Below are 25259 nucleotides of genomic sequence, written 5' to 3'. Positions count from 1 at the left end.
TACAGCGCATCATGCTCCACCATTTCCACCACCTACAATCAGACCCCACCACCAGAGATATATTTCCCTCCGCACCCCTATCTGAGTTCCACAGTAACCATTCCCTCTTGTGACTCCCTCATTAAGTACACTCTCAGTAACTCCCCTTGCTGCTGGAGAGGGTGTAAAACCTGCGCCCACACCTCCACAGAAGGCCCCAAAGGATCTTTTCACATCCAGCAGAGATTTTCATGAACATCCAACCACCTCATCGACTGAGTCCATTGCTCTCGATGTGGTCTCCTCTACATTGGGAAAGATGGGACACCAATTTACAAGGCATTTCAGGGGACTTCTCAGACACGCACGCCAAACAACCCAAGCGACCACTTCAACTCCCCCTCCCACTCCTCTCAAAGACCTGGAAGTCCTGGGCTGCCGCTGCCACCACCAAATCCAAGCCACTCAACAACTGGAAGGAGAATGCCTCCTCCTCTGCCCTGGGACTCTTCAACACTCAGCATCAGCATTGACTTCACCAGTTTTCAAATCTCCCCTCTCCCCATCTCATCCTGGATCCAACGCTCCTACTCGGCACTGCCTTCTTGACCTGTCCTACCTGTCCATCTTCTGTTTCATCTATCCGCTCCACCCTTCCCACCGACTTCTCACTATTATCCCCCACCTGTGTCCAACTATTGCTTTTGTAGATCCAATCCCCTCCCAAGCCCAGCCACATCCCCTATTTATCTCTCCACCCCCCTCCCCCTCCACATTACTGATGAAGGGCTTATGCCCAAAACTTTGACTCCTCTACTCCTCGGACGCTGTCTGACCTGCTGTGCTTTTCTGGCTCCGCACTCTTCAAGGTTTTCTTTCAAAGGGATAAAAGTAGTGACATTTTGCTAAAACTATATAAGGTACTAGTAGGCAACAACTGGAATATGATCGTAAAACAGAGAACTGTGGATGTTGGAATGTTCTGACAAAGTATCCCTGGACTTGAAACATTTAATTATGCTTTCTTCTCTCAGCTGCTGCCCAACCCACTGAGTTTCTTCTGCAATTTCTGCTCTTGAACTGGAGTACTGTGATTTTCTGCGATTGGAGGCAAACCAGAGAAGGTTTGCTTGGCTGATCCTGGGTATGGAGGGTCTGTCTGATGAGAGGATTTAGTTGGTTGAGTCTGTACTCCTGTGGGTTTAAAAGAAAGAGGTGACACACCAGTCTCGTAGAAGTCTTGACAGGTAGATGAGGAAAGATTGTTTCCCCTTGTGGTAAGTAGAGAGAATATAAGTTCAATAAGGACTAACAAGTTTAAGTCCCAGATGAGGAGATATTTCTTCTGAGGGTAGTGAATGTGTGGAATTCTTTACTGCAGAGGATTTTTGAGGTTGACTATTAAGTGTTTTCAAGACTGGGGGAGACACATTTTTAATCGTTTAAGTTCATGAAGTTCATGTTAGAGGAAATAGCAGGAAAGTGGAGTTGAAAATTACCAGATCAGCCAGGATTTCACTGAATGGTGGAGCAGACTTAGGTCAATTGAATGGTCTCGTTGTGCTCCTACATTTTATGATCTTATGGCCCTTGGAGGTTTGTTGATCATATGGTTGATAAAGCACTGATCCCTGTGGTATTACATTTGTATCCTCCAGAATTGAAGAGCTGAAGAATTAGTTTAAATTTGTGTAATAAACTTGAATAAATTTGGAACTGAGGACACTCAATATACTTCACAACATGTGAACAATTTTGTGTTAGGGAATAGTGTTAATGTTTTAATTTGCTGATGATGTGAAACATAGTGAGAGTCTATGTTGAGGTGATAAAGAAAGTTTCAGAGTAATTTAGACAAGTTGAGTGAGTGGAGAAAAACATGGCAGCTCCAGAATGATATGGATAAATAAAAAACAAAAACTGAAATCACTGATGTGGCTCAGCAGATCTGGCAGCATCTGTGGAAAGAAATCAGAATTGAAGTTTCGGATCCCATGTCCCTTCCTTAGAATGGAGTGCTGAGCTTCTCCAGCATCCACCGTTTTTTCCCACTGTTCTTGTTTCTGATCTCCAGCATCCACAGTTCTTCTGGTTTTTATTTCAATAAATATAAAGTTGACTACTTTGATAGGAGAGACAGAATGACAAACTATTGTTTTCCCATGTAAATAATGTATAAAGGGTGTTCTGTCATCCTGGACGTTGAAGGTAAGTGGACAGGTGCAGAAGTTAGGAAGCCAAATGTTATGTATTGCAAGAGGGTTTAAGAATAGAAATAAGACAATCTTACTCTAGCTGTACAGGGCCTTAGTGAGACTGCACCTAGACTTCTATGTGCTGAGAACAGATAGAGGGAGTGCATTAAAGGTGAAATATTGTTGACGTTTTAACAGGGGCTTCTTATATAGGTATGTCTAGAAGATGAGCGTCATTTCCTGATTATGCAAATAACCTGCTTCAACATGTAAATATCTTAATTCAGTTTTAAAATGAGTTATATGAGGACCATTGCTTCATATTACCCAGATTTCTTTCATCTCAGAGTCTACAAACTAGTGAATATGCTAATCTCATGGTTTTGAATTTAAAGATAGAAATTGCAATTGTCAAATTATTAATGTAAGTGAACATCAGTGTCTCCACATGGAGCCTTTCGTTTCCATAGAAGCCCTACAATGTGGAAACAGGCCATTTAGCCCAATGAGTCTACACCGACCCTCTGAAGAGTATCCCACCCAGACCCATTCCCCAACCCTATTGCTGTACATTTTTCCCTGACTAATGCCCCTAGTCTACACATTTCTGAACACCATGGGCAATTTAGCATGGCCAATTCACTTCACCTGCACATCTTTGGATTGTGCAAGGAAACCCATGGGGAGAATGTGCAAACTCCACACAGACAGTCGTCCAAGGCTAGAATTGAACCTGGATCCTTGGTGCTGTGAGGCAGCCGTGTTAACCACTGAGACATCATGCGGCCCTTATTTGGCCTAATTCAGTTTTACTTCCATTGATGGCCACTCTGCTGTTGAGTGTAGTTTGCTGTTAGTGAAGTATCTCTTGTATAAATTGATTAAATGTAACTTTTTCATTGTTGACCTTTTTTGAGTTCATTGTGTGAGATCAGCAGGACCCACATTATTGCTTGCTCAAAGATGTAAGAACGATTTAAGCAGGCATTATGCCTTCCTGTTGCTATGTTAGGAATCCTAACAATCATGGTGCTATCTAAGAAATCATTCTGTGTAAGTTAGTCAAGTTCCTGATCTGACAATGGGTTTTACCATAACTTGCTGGTGGAAGATTTGGCCTTTCTCAAATTGAGCATTTGTTAATTTGGTATGTTGTGTTTTCCCTTTCCCTTGCTCCCTGTGCCTTTTCTCTCCAGTTTTCAATAAACCTGTTCAGGACATTACCACCATCATCTAACCCCACTGGGGCCGAATTTGATCCAGAGGAAGATGAACCTACACTTGAAGCAGCCTGGCCACATCTCCAGGTATGTCCAGTATTGCAGGTCATGAATGTGTGGCATTATAAAGCAAAATTAGAGGTGGGTTTCTTCAGAACAGTGGAAGACATTTGGAAGTTGCTAATGTGCACATTACATGTAAAAGTATTCCTGTAAAGTAGCATTTGATTTGAGAGTTTTAGCATTGATACTACTTCTGTCAATTTCTATATTTACACATTGCTATTCAGTATTGCTGGTGCCATTGCTCATATGCAACCCAAACTAATGGGAGAGCAAGTGATCTGTCCTTTGCCAGCTGACAAGTTTAATAAACTTGATCAATCTAGACCTTAATCATTAGATTTGTATGTGGTTTAGAGTAAGTAAAAATTTTTTATCCAAATCTGCCTGGCAGGACCACACTAAGTCATTCATATTTGCAGAGATGGGAAAGTATTCTGTTCCTGGACAATCCTTAACCTTGCACAAGTCAGAAAAAGCCTTGTCTCAATGTAATTGGCACTTTCTGTATAGGCTGAAGGCTATTTAGCGCAAAGATCATTTGTATATATCAAGTTATTGTTTTTCTTAAAGCATTCATTTGAGAATCTTCATTTCACTCAAGCAACTAAAAGGCTGATGTATATTAACTGCTGCCCCTCCTCTTTCCAGCTTGTCTACGAGTTTTTCCTGAGGTTTTTGGAGTGTGCTGATTTTCAACCAAATGTAGCAAAAAAGTATGTCGACCAGAAATTTGTCCTGTCGGTGAGTTGACCCTACATCGCTTGCCATGAGAAAGCAAAAGCTTCAGTTGTATGACAGCATGGTGCATTGAGTTATTTGTGTTTGTAAGATGTGGTTTCTGGTGCCTCTAAATTTTAACTATGGAAAGGAATTGTAGGGCTTCAGCCACCTTTTCCCTTCATGAGGGAAAGAGTCAAGACAATAGCTGACCATCAAAGTTTTGAGAGTAAGGTATTTTCATAATATGAAGTCTCAATATAGCATGACTTTTTAAATATTGAACACTCAAGTAATTTCTTCTGTAATAATTAACACAAAATGTTTTGCCTGTATGTAAATATACTTAGGTCCAATATGCATGCTGAAGCGTGCAGACAATGGCTGAGCAAGTCTATTTTAGTTTTGCTAAATTGGACTATTCCCAATCTGAAGATAGTGTTGTAAGTTTATTAATTTATTGTCCTTGTAAAGATAGTTTGTAATCACTTCTGACTTTGATATTGAATGCTGCTAGTTAATCTGTCAAACCTTTTACTTCATTCAAGTGGCTAAAATTGAATCAAAATACTTTATTAATAGAAATGTTAGTGGAACTAACATTCTGTAAAATGGTTCAATGTACATTTGACAATACAGACTGTTGGTTTCTTCATGTGCACATAGCACTCACTAGCAAAGAATACAAGTCAAACAATCATGACTGGTTTTGTTTCTATTTCTTCTCACAGCTGTTGGAATTGTTTGATAGTGAAGATCCAAGGGAAAGAGATTTCCTCAAGACTATCCTTCATAGGATCTACGGCAAGTTTCTGGGCTTGCGGGCGTATATCCGGAGACAAATAAATAATATTTTTTACAGGTAATTGTATCTAACATTTATTCAGGAACACGTGAGGATTAATGCAGGAAATGGTATCTGTTTTGAGAGTTGCAACAGCACATTTTGTTGATGGGATACACTGCTGCCAATTGTATCATTGGTGAAGGAACTGATTGTTGAAGTTTGCATATGGGATGCTTTGTCCTGGATAATGTTGACTGAGACTTTTAAGTGTTGATGGAACATCAAACATCCATGCAAGCAGGAAGTATTCCACAAATAAGACTTGTGCTTTGCAAATGGTAGACAGGCTTTAAGAAGTTTGGTGAGTTCCTCGCAGAATTTCTTGCTTTGGCCTGCTCTTGGTAGCAGTATTCATATGTCTAGTCCAGTTTTAATGTTGATCAATAGCAACTCCAAGGATGCTATTAGTGATGTTTTCAGCAATGGTTATGTTATTGAATGTCATGTTGTTAGATTCTGTCTTGTTGGAGCTAGCTATTGTTTGGCACTTCTGTGGTGTGAATATTCCTTGCAATTTGTTAGCCCAAGCCTGAATGTCATCCAGGTTTTGCAGGATTTGGACATGGACTGCTTCAATGTCTTGGAAGTGGGCGGCATGGTAACACAGTGGTTAGCGTTGCTGCCTCACAGCACCAGAGACCTGGGTTCAATTCCTGCCTCAGGCGACTGACTGTGTGGAGTTTGCACATTCTCCCCATGTCTGCGTGGGTTTCCTCTGGGTGCTCTGGTTTCCTCCCACAATCCAAAAAAAAGGGGAAGGTTAGGTGAATTGGCCATGCTAAGTTGCCCGTAGTGTTAGGTGAAGGGGTAAATGTAGGGGAATGGGTCTGGGTGGTTTGCGCTTCGGCGGGTCAGTGTGGACTTGTTGGGCCGAAGGGGCTGTTTCCACACTGTAACTAATCTAATCTTAAAAAAAAGTGCTGCTTAAAGTGGTGTATGAGAGTAAACTTACAGGGAAATATACAAACTGTTTCTGAAAGCTTCTCTATGTCTGTGAAGAACAAAAGATTAGCAAAGGCACATTTAAATCCCTTCTAGTCAGAAACAGGGTAAAGTATGTTGTGGTTCTGTTCGCCAAGTTCGAATTTGTCTTGCAAACGTTTCGTCCCCTGTCTAGGTGACATCCTCAGTGCTTGGGAGCCTCCTGTGAAGCGCTTCTGTGCTGTTTCTTCCGGCATTTATAGTGGCCTGTCTCTGCCGCTTCCGGTTGTCAGTTCGAGCTGTCCGCTGTAGTGGCCGGTATATTGGGTCCAGGTCGATATGTTTGTTGATAGAGTCTGTGGATGAGTGCCATGCCTCTAGGAATTCTAGCAAAACTAATGTAGTGTACAAAATCCCATGCAAGGACTGCACAAAACACTACATCGGGCAAACAGGAAGACAGTTAACAATCCGTATACACAAACACCAACTAGCCACGAAACGACACGACCAGCTATCCTTAGTAGCCACACACACAGACGACAAGCAACATGAATTCGACTGGGACAACACTACCATTATAGGGCAATCCAAACAGAGAACAGCCAGGGAATTCCTAGAGTCTGTGGATGAGTGCCATGCCTCTATCAACAAACACATCGACCTGGACCCAATATACCGGCCACTACAGCGGACAGCTCGAACTGACAACCGGAAGCGGCAGAGACAGGCCACTATAAATGCCGGAAGAAACAGCACAGAAGCGCTTCACAGGAGGCTTCCAAGCACTGAGGATGTCACCTAGACAGGGGACGAAACGTTTGCAAGACAAATTCCCAGCTCGGCGAACAGAACCACAACAACGAGCACCCAAGCTACAAATCTTCTCCCAAACCTTGAAGGGTAAAGTATAATGGGGAACAGATGGTGGACCAACTAAACAGTTCTGGTCACCCAGTTATAGGAAAGATAAGCTAGAGGGGTTTCAGAAGAGACTTACCAGGACGTTGCTGGCTATAGAAGGTTTAAGTTCTGAAGAAAGGCTGGGATTTTTTTTACACTGGAGCGTGGGAGGTTGAGAGGTGACCTTAGTGGTTTATAAAATAATGAGAGGTTATAGACAGTGTTAATGGTAGGTGTCTTTTCCCTCGGAGGGGGGATTTCAAGACTAGGGAGCACATATTTAAGATGAGAGGAGAGGGATTTTAAAAAAGACATGAGAGGCAAATGTTTTATAAGTGTGGTTCACATGTGGAATGAACTTCCTGAGGAAGTGGTGGATGCGGACACAGTAACAATGTTTAAAAGACATTTGGATGAATCTGAAAGGTTTGGAGGAATGTTGGCCATCAGCAGGCAGATGGGACTAGTTTAGTTTGAGATTATGTTTGGTATGGGGTGGTTGAACAGGAGGGTCTGTATTTGCACTATATGAGGTACAAGTGAGGACTGCAGATGCTGGAAATCAGAGTGGTGCTGGAAAAGCACAGCAAACCAGGCAGCATCTGAGGAGCAGGAAAATCGACATTTTGGGCAAAAGCCCTTCATCAAGAATTTGCACTATATGAGTCTAAATACATATCTGGGTTCTGCCTACAAAAAGGAGGGTGCCAATGTATCATAAATATTGGGGAGCACCAGGACGAGTGAGGGAGAGGAACTGAAGGAATTTGATATAACTTGGGAAATGATGTTGGGGAGTTAGATGGAATAGCTAGCTGATAAATTCCCCGAATCTGATCATCTTCATTTTGGAGTAGTTAAGGAAGTGGCCCTAGAAATAGTGGATGCATTTATGAATTCTGGAACAGTTCCTGTGAATTGGTGTGTAGGTAATGTGACTCCATTGTTTTAAAAAGGGGATTGAGATAAAAGAGGGAATTCAAGACCAGTTAACCTAATGCCAGTAGGCAGGAAAAATACAAGACTCCATTATATATGATTTAAAACAGAGCACGTGGGAAAACAGTGGCAGATTTGAGCAGAATCCACATGGATTTATGAAAGGGAAGTCACTCTTGACAAATCTTTGCAATTTTTTAAGTATGTAACTAGCAGAATTGATGAGGGGAAACCAGTCAAAGCTGTCAGAAAGCTTTCAATAAGACCCCACCTAAGAAATTAGCATGTAAAATTAAAGCATATGGGGGGGCGAGTGGCAGTGGTAGAACTGGTTCACACAGGAAACTCAGATTACTAAGAAATGGGTCTTTTATTGAATGGCAGTCGGTATCTGCTTCAGTACCACAGGAATCCGTGCTATGACTCCAGCTATTTACAATGTGTATATATTAATGATTTAAATGAGGAAGCTAAATATGGTATTTCCAAGTTTGCAGATGAAACCAAACTGGCTGAACTGTAAGGACAATGTAGAGATGGTTTAGTGCGATTTGGAAAGTTGAGCGATTGTCCAAATACATGTCAGATGATGTATGTGGATAAAAGTGAGATTGTCCACTTTGGCAGCAAAATCAAGAAGGCAGATTATTATCTGAGTGGAGATGGACTGGAAAAGGGGGAAATGCAACAAAACCTGGGTGTTCTTGTTAATCAGTTGCTGAAAATAAACATGCTGGTGGTGAAGGCAGCAAATGGTATGTTGGCTTTCACAGCAAGATTCGAGTACAGGAGCAGGGATGTATTGATGCAATTGTGTGTGGCCTTGATGAGACCATGCCTCGAGTATTTTGTGCAGTGTTGGTCTCCTCTGTTAACGGATGCTTTGACTAAAGAGGGTGTGCAAATAAGGTTTCCCAGACCATTCCTGGAATGGCAGCCATGATATGTTAGATTCCCTACTGTGTGGAAACAGGCCCTTCGGCCCAACAAGTCCACACCAACCCTCCGAAGAGTAAACCACCCAGTCCCATTTCCCTCTCACTAATGCACTATGGGCAATTTAGCATAGCCAGTTCACCTAACGTGCACATCTTTGGACTGTGAGAGGAAACCGGAGCACCCGGAGGAAACCTACACAGACACTGGGAGAATGTGCAAACTCCATACAGACAGTCACCCGAGGCTGGAATCGAACTTGGGACCCTGAGGCAGCAGTGCTAACCACTGAGTCACCGTGCCGCCCCATGAAGAAATACTAGATCAATCAGGATTCTATTCATTCGAGTTTAGAGAGGTGTTTGACATGTTTACATGAGACTTCATGTCATCAGTTACACATTCGATAATGTTCCTTACGATTGCATCTCTTACATTTTCCCCTCCTCATAGTAATGTCTGCACCCTTAAGCTGTTGTGACTGCATATTAATTTGCAGGGAATACTTTCTCCTGTGACTTCAGATTCACTGATTCCGGTTAGGTAAAGTTACCATTGTTTAAAGATTCAAAACTCTCTTTTTCCAGCCTCTACCCTTACTTACTTTGATCTTTTCCCCCCTCCCCTATAGTACCCTCACATACTCATTCCATATCTCCTTGGAACTGTCCCCTCTTAATCCCTCCATCCCTACCACTTCATTGCTTACTACTTCTTCAGAGCCTCCATTTCAACTGCTGTCTCTCCTTTCAGCTAAACATTCCCCAGGCATGGTGGTATCTCCCCATTCCACTCCTGCAGCCTATCAGCCTTGCTCACTCAATACTTGGGTGGCATTAGCTTAAGCTCCTTATTGCTCTTGAAATGAGTTTTGTTGCATTCCCAATGATTAAGATGAGGCAGCTGGCCTAAGCTTTTCTCCTATATCAGAATTGAGCTACATCTCATAATTCTTGTGTCCTGATGTTATTAAAGCTTTCGGGATCAAAGACAGTCAGACTTTCCACTAATTACTGTTCAGCAAGGGTTTCTTTGACACAGCTGTTTTAGCTCATAAAATTTCCATCTGGAATAAATGGAAAATGTTTAATTCATTTGGTGGACTTTGAGAGTATGTGTGCAGTCCTGAAAATGATATTTGCAGAGCTGCAGGGGTGGAATGTGAGGGTGAGATTTGTGAACCCAGCTCATGTAAAGTGGCCATCAGCAGTCATAAATGGTCTCCCAGTCTGAGAGAGTTGACTTTTTTGTTTTCTTTACTAGATTCATCTACGAGACTGAGCACCATAATGGAATTGCAGAACTTCTAGAAATTTTGGGCAGGTGAGTGGTATTTTGGTCAAACTGATATATACCTAGGTAAATTGAAAAGATCATTAGCTTTAGGCCATTACTGGCTGTGTCTAAGTAAAATATCAGAGAGCAGTTTCATAGATAACAGGGCTCATGGGTCTGGAAAGGGCAAGGTTTTGGGATCAGGTCTTATGGACCTTTGGGTAGGAGGAGGGTGGAACTGTGGCCCTCTGACTCTTCGGGGTAGTTAGACCTATGGTGTGAGAAGAGGATGGGTTGGCTCATTATCAGAAGGAGGAGGTTGGAGCAATGCCCCACTGGCTGACCAGATCCTGGGGCAGAGGAGGAATGCAAAATTTAGTTTTCCTGAAATTGTATTAGAGCTGCACCTGTTCTACACTAACAGCTGTGCCTTATAATTGGTGGAGAAAATTTGAGGCCTTGACAGCAGAAGAGAGTAGCTGGCCTCTGGTTAAGTTTCTTTGCAGTCAGTGATGAACTGCAGCATAATATTCATAATGGGATCCTGTGATGCCATAAAAGTCACGGGAAGATGGTCACTGTCTGGTTCTTGTTTGCAAATGTTTCTTTCTTTTGTGAAGCTTAGACTGGATGTTCCCCAGATCTTGCTACTTATGAGCATTTATTTTCTAAGGAGTTGCGAATGGTACTGAACACTGCAGTCATCGACAAATATCCCCACTCCTGACCTTCTATTGAAGGGAGGGTCCTTGATGAAGCAGTTGAAGATGGTTGGGCCTAGGACACCACTCTGAAGAGCTCCTGCAGCAATGTTCTGTGTCCCAGTGGACTGAGTCATTTTTCATCTATTTAAAACTGAGCATCTCGGAGAAAGTCTTAAGGAGCCACACAGAAACAAAAGGAAAATATATTGATTCTGAAGAGATTTCAGTAAGAAATTTACATGTGTGATGAATTAGTGTGGATTTGAAAAGCATTTGTTGGGACACCGTGAGTAATCCATGTTTGAATCTGCTTGGCTGAAGTAGCTAGTGCATATTAGGCTATAAAGTTAGTTCAAGCTAATTCTCAGTAAGATTCCCCGTCCCCAAAAAAAACTTTAATCGACTAAACAGCATATCAAATAAATGGGAAATATTTCTGCAATTCTGCTAGCAGCAGTAGGTGCCAGAGAAGCAAGGCTTCTTATTCATGTGAGAAACTTCTGAAGTAGTATTCATAATTGATTGTCAGCTTGCTGATTTGTACATCCCAAATAGATATGACAAAACTTGATTGTGTTATGACTAGGCATTAGGGTAGAGTTTTCAGATGAGAAAAGACTACAGAACGGGGATCTGAGTGTTCTGAGCCATGGATCAGAAAAAGCTAGTATCCAAGTTCAGCAGGTAATAGGGAAAACAAATGGAATGTTGGTTTTTATTTGAAAGAAAATGGAGAAAAATAAGGAGTTGCTAAAACTGTACAAGGCACTAATCCGGCCATAGGTGGAACACTGAACAGTTTTGGGCACTTTAGATAAAGAAAGATACAGTGGCATTGAGGGCCACCCAGAAAATATTTGCTCGGCTGATGCCAGGTAGGGAGAGATTTGTCTTTTGTGGACAGATTCTGTAGATTGGGCCTCTACTCATTCTCATGTAGAAGAATGAGAGTTGACTGTGTTAAATCAAACAAGATTCTTAGAGACTTGACAGGGTAGTTGCAGAAAGGTTGTTTCTCCTTTTTAGGAGAGTCTAGGACCGGGGGACATAATATCAAAATAAGGGGCTGCACATTTTGAGGCAGAGATGATAAAGAATTTCTTTCGGGAAGTAAATCTGTAGAATTATTGAACACCGAATTTGAAGCTGGGTTGTTAAATAGATTGAAGACAAATATAGATTAATTTTTTATCAGTAAGGGAATCAGCAGTTATGGGGAAAATGTGGTTCAGCATTATTAGATCAGCCATGATCTTATTGAATGGCAGAGTAGACTGTATGGGCTGAAAAGCCTACTTTTTGCTTCTATATCTGATGAATGCAGTAAATGTTATTGGCCCATGTTAATGCGAATGTAGCCACTGTTAGTGGTGGAGTCTTCAATATCATTAGTAGTAGAGTCTTCAATACTCCCTTCCCTGACTTTGTCTAAACAGTTGTGCAGTGGTTTTTCTTTCTGCCTCTCACTGATTCCTGATGTTCCCCTCGCTCTTGTCTTGCTCCCCCTATTGCCTGCCTCTCTTTAACAACCCCATTCCTTCCTAGCATGTCGCCCTCTCCCATCTCCAAAGGATCTTGAATGTATGGAATTCACTACCCCAGGGTGTGATGGATGCTGGGACATTGTGTAAATTTAAGGATAAGGTGGGCAGATTTTTAAGTTAGTAATGGGTTGAAGCATTATGGAGAATAGACAGACTTGTGGAGTTGATGCCAAGATGAGATCAGTCATGATTGTATTGAAGGTGGAGCAGGCTTCAGGGGCTGAATTGCCTAGTCTTGTTTGATTAGATTCCCTACAGTGTGGATACAGGCCCTTCGGCCCAACCAGTCCACACTGACCCTCCGAAGAGTAACCCACCCAGACCCATTTCCCTCTGACGAATGCACCTAACACTATGGGCAATTTAGCATGGCCAATTCACCTGACCTGCACATTTTTGGCCTGTGGGAGGAATCCAGAGCACCCGGAGGAAACCCACGCAGACACAGGGAGAACGTCCAAACTCCACACAGTCACCCGAGGCTGAAATTGAACCTGGGATCCTGGTGCTCTGAGGCTGCAGCGCTAACCACTGAGCCCACCGTGCCGTCTTATTACTTATGTTCTTAACAAAACCGTGAAGGAGTAGGCTGTACAAATTACCCCATCCTCAATGATGGGAGAGACCAGCACATCAAAGAAAGTGCAAAAGGTATTGCTGAATTTTTTTGTAAAAGCCGCTGGCTAGAAGTACTAATTAGATGAACCATCTCAGCCTCCTCCAGAGGTGCCAACATCACAGAAGCCAGTCTTCAGTCCATTCCAAGAGGTGCTAGACGCTGCAAAGGCTGGTGACTCTGATACTATTCCAGCAATCATATTGAAGACTTGTGCCAATGATTTGCCCCTCCCCCTAGCCAAGCTGTTGCAGTACAGTTATAACCCTGGCATCTACCTAACAATCTTTAAAAATAAAATTGCCCAGATATGTCAAACAGATGCAAAGCAGGACAAATTCCACCCAGCCAATTAACACCCAAGCCATCGAATCTCAAGATACTTTGCCTCCCCTTAATCTCTGAACAGGTTGATTACAATGGTTTAGTGGTCTTATTGGTCGATTATTAATCTGGGGATCCAGGTTCAAATACTGCCATGGCATGTGTTGGAATTTGAATTCAACCAAAAATCTGGAATCCAGGATCTAATGATGACCGTGAATCTATTGTTGATTTTTGGAAAAACCAATCTGATTCACTAAAGTCCTTTCGGGAAGGAAACTGACATTTCCTACATGTGACTCCAGACCCACAGCAATGTAGTTGACTCTTTAACTGTCCTCTGGGAAATTAGGAATGGGCAGGAAATGCTGGCACAGCCAATGTTGCTATCATCCTGTAAGTGGATTTTTTTTTAAAATTCTATTACACAGTCTGGAGCTGGTGAGGACTTAAACTGGGCCTCTTGGTTCGGGGTAGGGACGTTATCTCTGCACAACAAGAGCCCCACCTCAGGATACTGTCCTGGGCTCAATCATGTTCAGCTACTTCATCAATGAACTTCCCTGCATGATAAGGTCAGAAGTGGGGATGTGCAAACATCAGTAAACAACGTTCAGCACCATTTGTGACCCCTCAGATACTGAAGTAGTCTGAGTCTAAATGCAACAAGATCTAGACAGGTTTGAGCTAACCAAAAACAAGTAATGTATTTACCACACAAGTGCCAGGAACGACTTCTCCAACAAGAGAGAATCTAACTACTTCCCCTTGACATTCAATGGCATGACATTACTGGAACCTCTCCCATGCAATCAGCATCTTATGGATTACTATTGACAGAAGTAGAAGTGGAACTGGGACTGGACCAACCCTATAAATACTGCAACTACAAGAGCTGGTTAAAGGCCAAGAATCCTGCAATGGGTAACACATCTCCCATCTCAGAGCACGCCCATCATTTACAAGGCACAAGTCAGGAGTGCAATGGAATACTTGCCATGTGCTTGGATGAGTACAGCTTCAACAACAATCAGTAAGCTTGCCACCATCTACTAAAAAACAGCCTCCTGGTTTGGAACCTCATTCATGTCTTCCACCACTAACGCACAGTAGCAGCTGTGTACAGCTACAAGCACTTTACAAACCCATAACCACTTCCATCGAGAAACAGCAAGGCAATAGATACACCACCTCCATCTTCCCCTCCCAGCTACTCCACATCCTGATAGGGAAATATATCATGGTTCCTTCAGTGTCAGTCATACAGCATGGAAACAGACCCTTTGATCCAACCCATCCATGCAAACCAAGTTTCCCAAATTAAATTCGTCCCACTTGTCTGCGTTTGGTCTAAATCTGTCTAAACCTTTCCTATTCAAAGGTACCTGTCCAAAGGTCTTTTAAATGTTAGAACTGGACCTGCACCTGATACTTCCCCTGGCAGTTCATTCCACATAGGAGCCACGTTCTGGAAAAAGTTGCCCTTCAGGTGCCTTTTTAAATCATTCTCCTCTCACCTTAAAATATGGCCCCTAGTTTTGAACTCACCACCCGAGAGAAAGGGCCTTTTATACGTCTCTATAAGGTACCCCTCAAATTCCTGTGCTTCAGTGGAAAAAAAGTCCCAGTCTAATTAGCCTCTCTCTATGGCTCAAACCCTCCAGTCCTGGCAACATCCTGGTAAATCTTTTCTGAACCTTCTCCAATTTGATATTCTTCCTCTAGCAGGGTGACCAGAACTGTACACAGTCATTCAAAAGTGGCCTCACCAATGTCCTGCACAACCTCAACATAACATCCTAACTCCTCAATGTCGCTCAGTCAAAATCTTGAACTCCCTCTCTCATGGCAATCTGGGTGCACCTAATCAAATGCTGCAGTTCATCACCACCTTCTCAAGGGAAACTAGGGATAGAAGTAAATGTTAGCCAATTCAACAAAACCCACATCCCGTTAACCAATAAAATAAATCTCATTGGGAATGGTCTTGAGTAACAGTGTGTCTGGGATTAGAAACTGTGACAAAATGTTTGTTTCTCCTGGCGAGTGATATCCTCTCTATCTTTGTGGAAAATATTTTAAGTATTTCATGACTTTGCAGGACTGTAAACTATATGACAGCAAATGGTTGAGAATGGTTCTGGGATGGTCTGAATGGACAGATGATAGTGTTGTTTATGTGGGCAACTAAAAGGATTTTGACAAAGTATGGCATCATAATATGGATGTGTCTGTATGAGAATGACCTGGATTTGGGTGGGCAGAGCATAGCTGATAAATTTGCAGATAACACAATTCTAAACTTAATAAACAAGAGGTTAGTGTAGCAGCTTTGAAAAAGACATAAATTGGCAAAATGGGCTGATGTGTGGTCGATCAAGTTTAACATCAGTGTGTGAAGTGACTCAGTTTGTTAGGAAGAATAAGTAGCCATCGTAAATTAAATGATACACTATGCCTGTCCTTCAAAATTGTGTATACAAATGCTCTTTAAACAGCAGGACAGTTCAGAATGCCATTTAGAGGTCTTCTGAATTCCTGGCTTCATGAACGAAGCACAAGGATTGTACTAAATCTTTCACAATTGTGAATATGATGCTGGCCTGAGAGCTGTTACCAAGTCCTAGCACACACTTCAGGAAGGATGTTAAAGCATTGGAGAGGGTACACAAGAGACTTACAAGGATGGTTCCAAGGGAGAGGGACTTCAGTTTTCTGAAAAAAGCTGCAATTATTCCCTTAGAGCAGAAATGGTTCAAGGCTATTTGTTAGAGACGCTGAACATATTGAATGAATTTGACAGAATAAAGATTACTACTTGAGTGGCATGAAAATCATACCTTTGGGTGTAAATATTAACATAGGTGAAGAACGTAGGTCACATGAGACATCATGTTATGAACTGCATAAAAAGCTGTTGGAACCAGATTTAATAATACGTTTTGATAGGGAAACGGCAAAGTAGTTGAAAAGGAATATAAAACACAAGGTTCTTTGAAAGTGCAGGAGAGTAAAACCAATAAGGTAGCTCTTTCAAAAACCTGGAATGGATGTGATGGTTCAAATAACTCCTGAGTTTCAGAATTCTGATTCCATAATTAAAATGTTTCATTTGTCTCTTGTTATGGTTCAGACCAAGCCCCCTTCAAATATATGAAGGAGATAACTGGACCCAACTTTTATTTAAGCATATGTGTAAGGTGCTGTGTTCCAGATATAATTCGATTGGTTACACTAGTCTGCTTTAAACAAAACACATACTCATACTCTACAGTTAAAATACAAAGAAAGGCAAATTGGTATAACTTGAATTCTATTGGAAAACAATAATAGATTATTTAACTTCTCAACAGCAACTGTTTCAATACAGTAACATCCCAAAAACATGCCCTTGGCGAAGGCAAATTCATTAAAATAGATGCAGTGTTTTTCCAGTCCAGGAGGAAAGAACATCAATGAAAAAGTTCTGGTAGAGAGAGGAAACTCTGATTTCAGAAAACAGAAGTGTTTTGCTGTAACAGGAAATGATATATGGCAGTTTAAAAACCCCAACAACTACTGAAAGTTGAATTAAAACTCTGATTCTATGGGATCCTGACTCAACCTATTCAGGCTACTTCTATTGTTCCAATGTTCTTTTTTATTATAAGAAAAGCCCAAGGCCTCAAGGCTGTTTACTTTATTGGCTTGGAACAGGATAGTGAAGAAGGCAATTGATATGTTTTTCTTTTAATGGTCAGGGCATGAATACAGGAGTTGGGAAGTCATGTTGCGACTATCCAGGACACTAGTTAGGCCACTTTTGGAATATTGTGTGCAGTTCTGGTCTCCCTCCTATTGAAAGGATGTTGTGAAACTCAAAAGGGTTCGGAAAAGATCTACAAGGATGTTGGTAGCGTTGGAGGATTTGAGCTATTGGGAGAGGCTGAATAGGGTGGGGCTGTTTTCCCTCAAGCGTCAGAGGCTGAGGGGTGATCTTAGAGGTTTACAAAATCCTGAGGGGCATGAAAAGGGTGAATAGGCAAGTTCAAAAGTATGTTGCTGGAAAAGCACGGCAGATCAGGCAGCATCCGAGGAGCTCTCCTGAATAGACAAAGTCTTTTCCCAGGGGTGGAGGAGTCCTGAACTAGAGGACATAAGTTTAGGGTGAGACAGGAAAGATATAAAAGAGACCTAAGGGAGGGTGGTGCGTGTACGGAATGAGCTGCCAGAGGAAGTGGAGGAGGCTGGTACTATTGCAGCATTTAATAAGCATCTGGATGGGTATATGAATAAGAAGGATTTAGAGGGATATGGGCCAAGTGCTAGCAAATGGGACTAGCTTAGGTTAGGATATTTGGTCGACATGGACAAGTTGGACTGAAGGGTCTATTTCCATGCTGTACTTCTCTATGACTGCTCAGTACCTCTGTGTCAACCTCTTCATGTTTAAAAGAAAGGACAAAAGAGATCTCTTAAAGCCATCGTATCATTACACTCTTTAATGTATTTTAGTTTGGAGCTTTTTGATGTGGACTTAGGTTCTGATCATTTTGAAGGAGGGCCTTCCTTTGCATAAGGGAAAAAGATATAAAAGTAGTCCGTTCAGCCCATCAAGATTATTGCTGACATGTTCCAGACCTTGACTCCTCTTTTGTGCTAGCTTTTCGTAGGCATGAACTCGGGTATTTAAAAAAAATCTATCTTATTAAGAACTTCCAGTAGTGTCCACAACTCTGAAGTACAAAATTCCAAAAATGTATTACTCTCAAGAACGTAATAACTAGTGCAAGGAATAGACAACTCATCTCTGCCTCTACTCCATTCTCTTGCTTGCTACCGTTAACCCTTCAACCTGATACTAATGAAAAATCTGCTTCTCTCCTCCTCAAATTTACTCAAGGTCCTGTCATCCACTGCATGCTGGCGTAGTGAATTCCACAGATTCAGGATGCTTTTTGAGGAGTAAATTCTGCTCACCTGTTTTAAATTTGCTACCCATTATCCAAAGACTGTGACCTCTCATTCTAGATTGCCCCACAAGAGGAAGCATTCTCTCTACATCTACTTTGTCAATCTGTTTGATATCTATTCGATCTCCTTTCTTCTGAATCCATGTTGACCTAAACTGCTCAATCTCAAGACAAAGCCCTCTTCTTTGGAATCAATCTAATAAATCTATTCTGAATTTCATCCAATGCAATTATATCCATCCTTGAAGGCATCAGAGCTGTACACACTATTGCAGCTGTGGACTCACTAATGCTTTGCACACTTGTAGCAACACATCCCTGTTTTTATACTGTGTTCATTTAGCAATAAATGCCAAATTCTCTTTACCTTCTTTGTTACTTTCTGTATCATGTACCAGTTTTCTGCATTTTATGCACGACACCCAGATTCCTTTACACCGAAGCCCTCTGAAGTTTCTCTCCATTTGGATGACAAATTGCCTTCATATTCTTCTGATTGAAATGAATAATTTCTCACTTATCCAAGTTAATCTCCATCAGCCAAATTTTGACCTGTTCACCTAACCTATCTGTATCCATTTGTAAATTTCTTATTTCTTCATTACATATTACTTTCCACTTATTTTAGTGTCATCTGCAAATGTGGCGAATGTACATTTGATCACTGCAGCCAAGAGTATAGATTGTAAGAAGTTGGGACATGGTAGCACAAATGGCATTCCTCAAGTTGTCTCTTGTCATCCAGAAAAAGATCTATTTACCCTCACTGATTTCTGTTGGTGGGCCAATCCTCTACTACCCCTAACCACACATGATCTTGCCTTCTGTATTGACCTTTTGTGTGGTGTCTTATCACATGCCTTCTGGAAATCCAGCACCAACATTTATAGGACCCCATTTACCACTTTGGTTGCATTTTGAAGAACTCTAGCAAATTAGTCAAACACATTTGTCCTCCTTAAAACCATGCTCATTTGACTTCCAAATCTTGTGTTATCACTTCTGTAATGGATTCTAACAATTTCCCAATGACACATGTTAAACTAACCATCTATAGTTTCCAAATTTGACATTAGCAGTCACCCCTTCAGGGCAGAAATAAGAGGAATTCCTTTCTGAGGGTTATTGAACTTTGGAGCTCTGCCTCAGAAGATAGTGGAGTTGGGGGTCATCATATACTTTTTAAGATATATTCTTGTCAGGTAAGGATATAAAACGTTATCACAAACCGATCAGCCATGATCTTATTGAATAGCAAAACAGTCTAAAGGGTGAAATAGTCTACTCCTAAATCGCATTCATGTTTGGAGTTGCACCCATCCAAGCAAGTGGAGAAGATTCAATGACTGATTTCTGCCTTGAAGATGGAGGTGGGGGGGGGGGGGTGCGGGGGGCAGGCTGTGGGGGCTCAGGAGGTGAGTTATTATCCCAATGTTCTGTTCCTTTAGGAAAAATATTTATCGAGCTTGTCCACTTCTCTTTCTGGTCATTGATAACCCCCCAAGATACTGATAATGTGTGATTCAATGATGGTTATGGTCATTGAATGTCATGGGACAATGGTTGGATTTTTTTTCATGTTTGAGATAGTGCTTTCAAGGCAGTTACATGACACAACTGTTAATTGTCATTCCTTATCCCAAGTTGTCCACATCTTACTGCATTTGGGTACGGACTGATTCAGTATTTAAGGAGTCACAAAAGGACCTGAATGCATCCTTGATTTGTACCATATGTTGGAGGGAAGATCAATGAAGCAACTGAAGATGTTTGACACTTTGACACTGCTGTTTGAGGAATTTATGTGATGATAACCTGAGACTTTGTCCTCCAGCAACCACAAGCAACTAGCATGTCCTTAACACTGCATTGAGGTTTAACCTTAGATTATTTACTCAAGTTTTGAAGAATTGGTGAATAGAATTGTGTTGTATCACGAGTGCAATTTGTTCTGATTGCTGCCAATAGGTTTGTACAAGTCTATTTAATGCTATTTTCCTGAGATTAGAATACATTTCTTCACTGAAAGCATTGCATTTCCATATGCCTGAAGACGCTGGCTAGGTAGGCATGTTGAGTGTATTCGAGATGAACACTAACAGATTTTTGTTTTCTCAGTATTGAGGAATTTGAGTATAATGATAGAAGGTAGAAATGAATTAGACCGGCATTGATCTTATTCAATGATCGATTAGTCCTATGTATCAAGTTCGCCTGCTTCTCATATTTCTTATACTTTGGGTGAAATCGCACCTGCTTAGACATCTGTTTACTCGCTTTACTTTTCTATGTTTAGGTTTGATGTGGACTGTTTTTAATTGCAGAATAGCTTTAATTCATTCGTGAGAGGTGGGTGCTGCTCGCTGGGCTAGGATTTATTGTCCACCCCAAGTTGACCTTGGAATGTTTGTTGACTGAGAATGGGAGGGGAAATTGGCCAAGATTTTTGCTTGTAGGACTATGTACTAGTGAAGACAGTTTGATTTCAATTTACTGCTGGTCTCAGATAAAGTACAGCTACTTGGGTGATTGTTATAGAGGGCTGTTAGCAGTTGTGGTGAGAGTCAATACTTTGGAGAAACGGGGAGTGAAAATCACCATGTGACACAGCAAATAAACTTGTAAATTTCATTGGTTATTTGGGAGAACTTCACTTTTCTACATATTCTGTGTGCAGTTAATAAGACACAGCATATTGAGAGGAATGGATAATTTTGAATATACAGTTGCTAATAGTTTTCACTGGTATTTTCCATATACAGAGGAACCTTGATTAACCAAACGAGATGGGCGGGCACTATTTCGTTCAGATAATTGATTATTCAGCTAATTGATTCAATACCTCTCCTCGAAGGCTCCGAGTTTTCTGAAGGTTCCTTTTTCCTCACTGTGCCTGCCTTGCTCCCTCTCTCTGTCTCCAGGTTTGTTTCTGAGCAGACACACACTTGTGTGTAAGGGACCTGCAGCATTGCTGAAGCCTTCCCACCCCCCCACCCCAATCAGTTCAAAGGGATTTGACACAGCAAGCACTTAATCTGCTCCCCGTTGAGGAGACTAGGCAGTAACACACAGCGTGCAAGCCCTCACCTGTGCCCCCATCCCCACTTGCGCACACCTTTTTACTGAACGTTTTGTCACGTTCCACCTTTGCCCTGTACAGGACAATGTTAGAGAGATTATCTGGGGTAGAAGGGTTCAGGCTACACTCCTGTGCAGAACTCCAGGAAACGTGGGGTGAGAGTGAGAGGGCGGGCAGTCGGTCAGTTGGAGACAGCGCCTGGGCTCCCTTCGATGTCCAGGATGGTTCTCGGCAGCATTTCAGTAAACAGAGTTTGTTTTTAATCATTGTAAATAAAAGGCGCGATCACTGTTGGGAACACTTCTTTGATGTTATGTTTCTATTGGGACCTCGAGTTCGCCTTTGGATAATTCGATATTCGGATAATCGAAGTTCCTCTGTATTACAAATGAATGTATAACAAATCTAAAAATATTGATGGATATTGATCAACATTGTATCATGCTGCCACTAGGGTGTTAGAAGGTGGACTATATCAACTTTTTTTGGACAAGTAATGCCCATATTTTCCAAAGCAGTTAAAAATGCTTCTATCTACTCGCACTCCAAATAATTTATAGACAGTGGGATTTTGAATACCCTCTCATTTAATTGTCGAGGATTTAATTTCGTTGCACTTTTCTGTTTCCTCGTTCAGTATAATCAATGGGTTTGCATTGCCATTGAAAGAAGAGCATAAAATGTTCCTGATTAGAGTATTACTGCCCCTGCACAAGGTGAAAAGTCTCAGTGTCTACCACCCACAGGTAAGGAATATTTCACCTGTTTCTGGGAAATCAGTCCTGCAACAAATACTTTAATTGAGAAAATGTCTTTAAAGACTGATTTGTGACTTGGAGTTGATCTAGGGGCAGACTTTGGAAGTGTTCGTCCTGTACACATGGGAATACTGGCGAGGCCCTTTGGGAACAATAGGAGTTTTGGTCCCTGAACAATAAATGTCAGGACTCAACAGGCTTTCATTTCTACAACCAAAACTGTAGTCTAAAAAGGATATTGAACTTCATTACCAGTGATTAATTAACAGGTTGCAAACATTAAATAACCAGGACCCAAAGCATGCTGCACTTGGGTTTTACCAAGAGGACGAGAACCAAGTATCCTATTTACCTTCTAGCTCCTTTGAGATTTTGAAGGAATTGCTTCACCTGGTTTAGCACCTCTCTGTTTGTGTTGTTCCTTATTAAATAGTATTTTGCAAGTTGTTTCTTCTATTGTTGACGGTCGTGCTTTTATTTCCTCTTATTAAATCTGCTGAAAGCAGAAGAGAGTGCAAGAGCAGCATTTACGTCAGGCAATGACCATTGCTGTTCTCACTTGATGTTGTCACTAAATCGCTCCCCATCAAAATCATTGACCACAAACTGAGTAGGGCCAGTGATATTAAAACAACAGCAATGGAAGGAATGCACTAGTAATCAAACCCCAATATTCCACAAGTTGCATGGCTCATATTAATGTTTTGATATAATCATCATGGAAAATTGTTTATAATTTGGTACTGTTATTGAATAGATGACTTTTACCAAATTTCTTGTCTGAACTCAATTATCCATTTACCATAAGACTCAACAAATGCTTAAAAACAAGTGGCAAAACTTGAGTGTCTGAGGTATAATCCATAATCGAAACTGCATCACCTCTTAATCCAAACTACAGACACAATAAAAAAGACAACGAAGTCCCTGCAGGGATTCCCCTTCCCCCATCTGTGTGTCTGTCTTGCTCTCGCATCCGCTCAAGCCCCCTGCTCATGCAGGTTGTTCATGGTCATCTGCTTAGCAAGGTTAAATCACATGAAATACAAGGAGAAGTAGACATTTGGATACAGAACCAGCTTGAAGGTAGGAGGCAGAGGGTGGTAGTAGAGGGTTGTTTTTCAGACTGGAGACCTGTGCCATGAGAATTGGTGTTGTGTACACTGCTTTTTGTCATTTATATAAATGATTTGGATGTGAACATAGGTATGGTTACTAAGTTTACAGATGATATCAAAATTGGAGGTGTAAAGGACAGCAAAGATTACCTCAGAGTACAACAGGACCTTGATCATAGAGTCATAGAGATATACAGCATGGAAACAGACCCTTCGGTCCATGCCACCAGAAATCCCAACCCAAACTAGTCCCACCTGCCAGCACCCGGCCCATATCCCTCCAAACCCTTCCTATTCATATACCCATCCAAATGCTTTTTAAATATTGCAATTGTACCAGCCTCCTCCACTTCCTCTGGCAGCTCATTCCATACACATACCACCCTCTGTGTGAAAACGTTGCCCCTTAGGTCCTTTTTATATCTTTCCCCTCTCGCCCTAAACTTATGCCCTCTAGTTCTGGACCCCCCGACCCCAGGGAAAATATTTTGTCGATTTACCCTGTCCATGCCCCTTATAATTTTGTAAACCTCTATAAGGTCACCCCTCAGCCTCCGACGCTCCAGGGAAAACAGCCCCAGCCTGTTCAGCCTCTCCACATAGCTCAAATCCTCCGACCCTGGCAACATCCTTGTAAATCTTTTCTGAACCCTTTCAAGTTTCACAACATCCTTCCAATAGGAAGGAGACCAGAATTGCACACAATATTCCAACCATGGCCTAACCAATGTCCTGTATAGCCACAACATGACCTCCCAACTCCTGTACTCAATACTCTGACCAATCAAAGAAAGCATACCAAAAACCGCCTTCACTATCCTATCTACCTGTGACTCCACTTTCAAGGAGCTGTGAGCCTGCACTCCAAGGTCTCTTTGTTCAGCAACACCCTCTAGGACCTTACCATTGAGTGTATGAGTCCTGCCATGATTTGCTTTCCCAAAATGCAGCAATTCACATTTATCTGAATTAAACTCCATCTGCCACTTCTCAGTCCATTGGCCCTTCTGGTCAAGATCCTGTTGTAATCTGAGGTAACCTTCTTTGCTGTCCACTACAGCTCCAATTTTGGTGTCATCTGCAAACTTACTAACTGTACCTCTTATGCTCACATCCAAATCATTTATGTAAATGACAAAAAGTAGAGGACCTAGCACCGATCCTTGTGGCACTCCACTGGTCTCAGGCCTCCAGTCTGAAAAACAACCCTCCACCACCACCCTGTGTCTTCCACCTTTGAGCCAGGTGGCTAGTTCTCCCTATATTCCATGAGTTCTAACCTTGCTAGCCAATTTACCGTGGGGAACCTTGTTGAATGCCTTACTGAAGTCCATATAGATCACGTCTTCTGCTCTGCCCTCCTCAATCCTCTCTGTTGCTTCTTCAAAAAACTCAGTCAAGTTTGTAAGACATGAGTTCCCACGCACAAAGCCATGTTGACTATCCCAAATCAGTCCTTGCCTTTCCAAATACATGTATGTCCTGTCCCTCAGGATTCCCTCCAACAACTTGCCCACCACTGACGTCTGGCTCACTGGTCTATAGTTCCCTGGCTTGTCCTTACCACCCTTCTTAAAGTGTGGCACCATATTAGCCAACTTCCAGTCTTTCGGCACCTAACCTGTGACTTGCTGAGATATTTTTATTATCGATAGAGGCCCAGCAATCACTTCTCTAGCTTCCCACAGAGTTCGAGGGTACACCTGATCAGGTCCTGGGGATTTATCCACCTTTATGCGTTTCAAGACATCCAGCACTTCCTCCTCTGTAATCTGGACATTTTGCAAGGTGTCGCCATCTATTTCGCTACTCTCTATATCTTCCATATCCTTTTCCACAGTAAATACTGATGCAAAGTACTCGTTTAGTATCTCCCTCATTTTCTGCGGCTCCACACAAAAGCCGCCTTGCTGATCTTTGAGGGGTCCTATTTGCTCCCTCGTTATCCTTTTGTCCTTAATGTATTTGTAAAAATCCTTTGGATTCTCCTTAATTCTATTTGCCTAATCTATTTCAGGTCCCCTTTTTGCCCTCCTGGTTTCCCTCTTAAGTATACTCCTACTGCCTTTTATACTCTTCTAAGGATTCACTCGATCTATTCTGCTTATACCTTACGTACGCTTCCTTCTTTTTCCTAACCAAACCCTCAATTTCTTTAGTCATCCA

General features: G+C 41.8%; 1 protein-coding gene across 2 annotated transcripts in view; it reads left to right on the top strand.

Annotated features, from left to right (window-relative positions):
• ppp2r5d (protein phosphatase 2, regulatory subunit B', delta) overlaps positions 1–25259 on the top strand; it is a 145192-nt gene that overhangs the window by 75317 nt on the left and 44616 nt on the right. For both annotated transcript variants that reach the window (XM_072550680.1, XM_072550681.1), the window contains 5 exons: positions 3371–3481; positions 4109–4201; positions 4909–5039; positions 9987–10046; positions 21855–21963. In XM_072550680.1, coding sequence (XP_072406781.1) covers positions 3371–3481; positions 4109–4201; positions 4909–5039; positions 9987–10046; positions 21855–21963 — 504 coding nt within the window. The remainder of the gene's footprint in view (positions 1–3370; positions 3482–4108; positions 4202–4908; positions 5040–9986; positions 10047–21854; positions 21964–25259) is intronic.

The sequence above is a fragment of the Chiloscyllium punctatum genome, chromosome 3, assembly GCF_047496795.1.
Source record: "Chiloscyllium punctatum isolate Juve2018m chromosome 3, sChiPun1.3, whole genome shotgun sequence".
NCBI lineage: Eukaryota > Metazoa > Chordata > Chondrichthyes > Orectolobiformes > Hemiscylliidae > Chiloscyllium > Chiloscyllium punctatum.
Note: the sequence above shows the minus strand (reverse complement) of the source record. Positions and strands in the feature narration are given on the sequence as shown.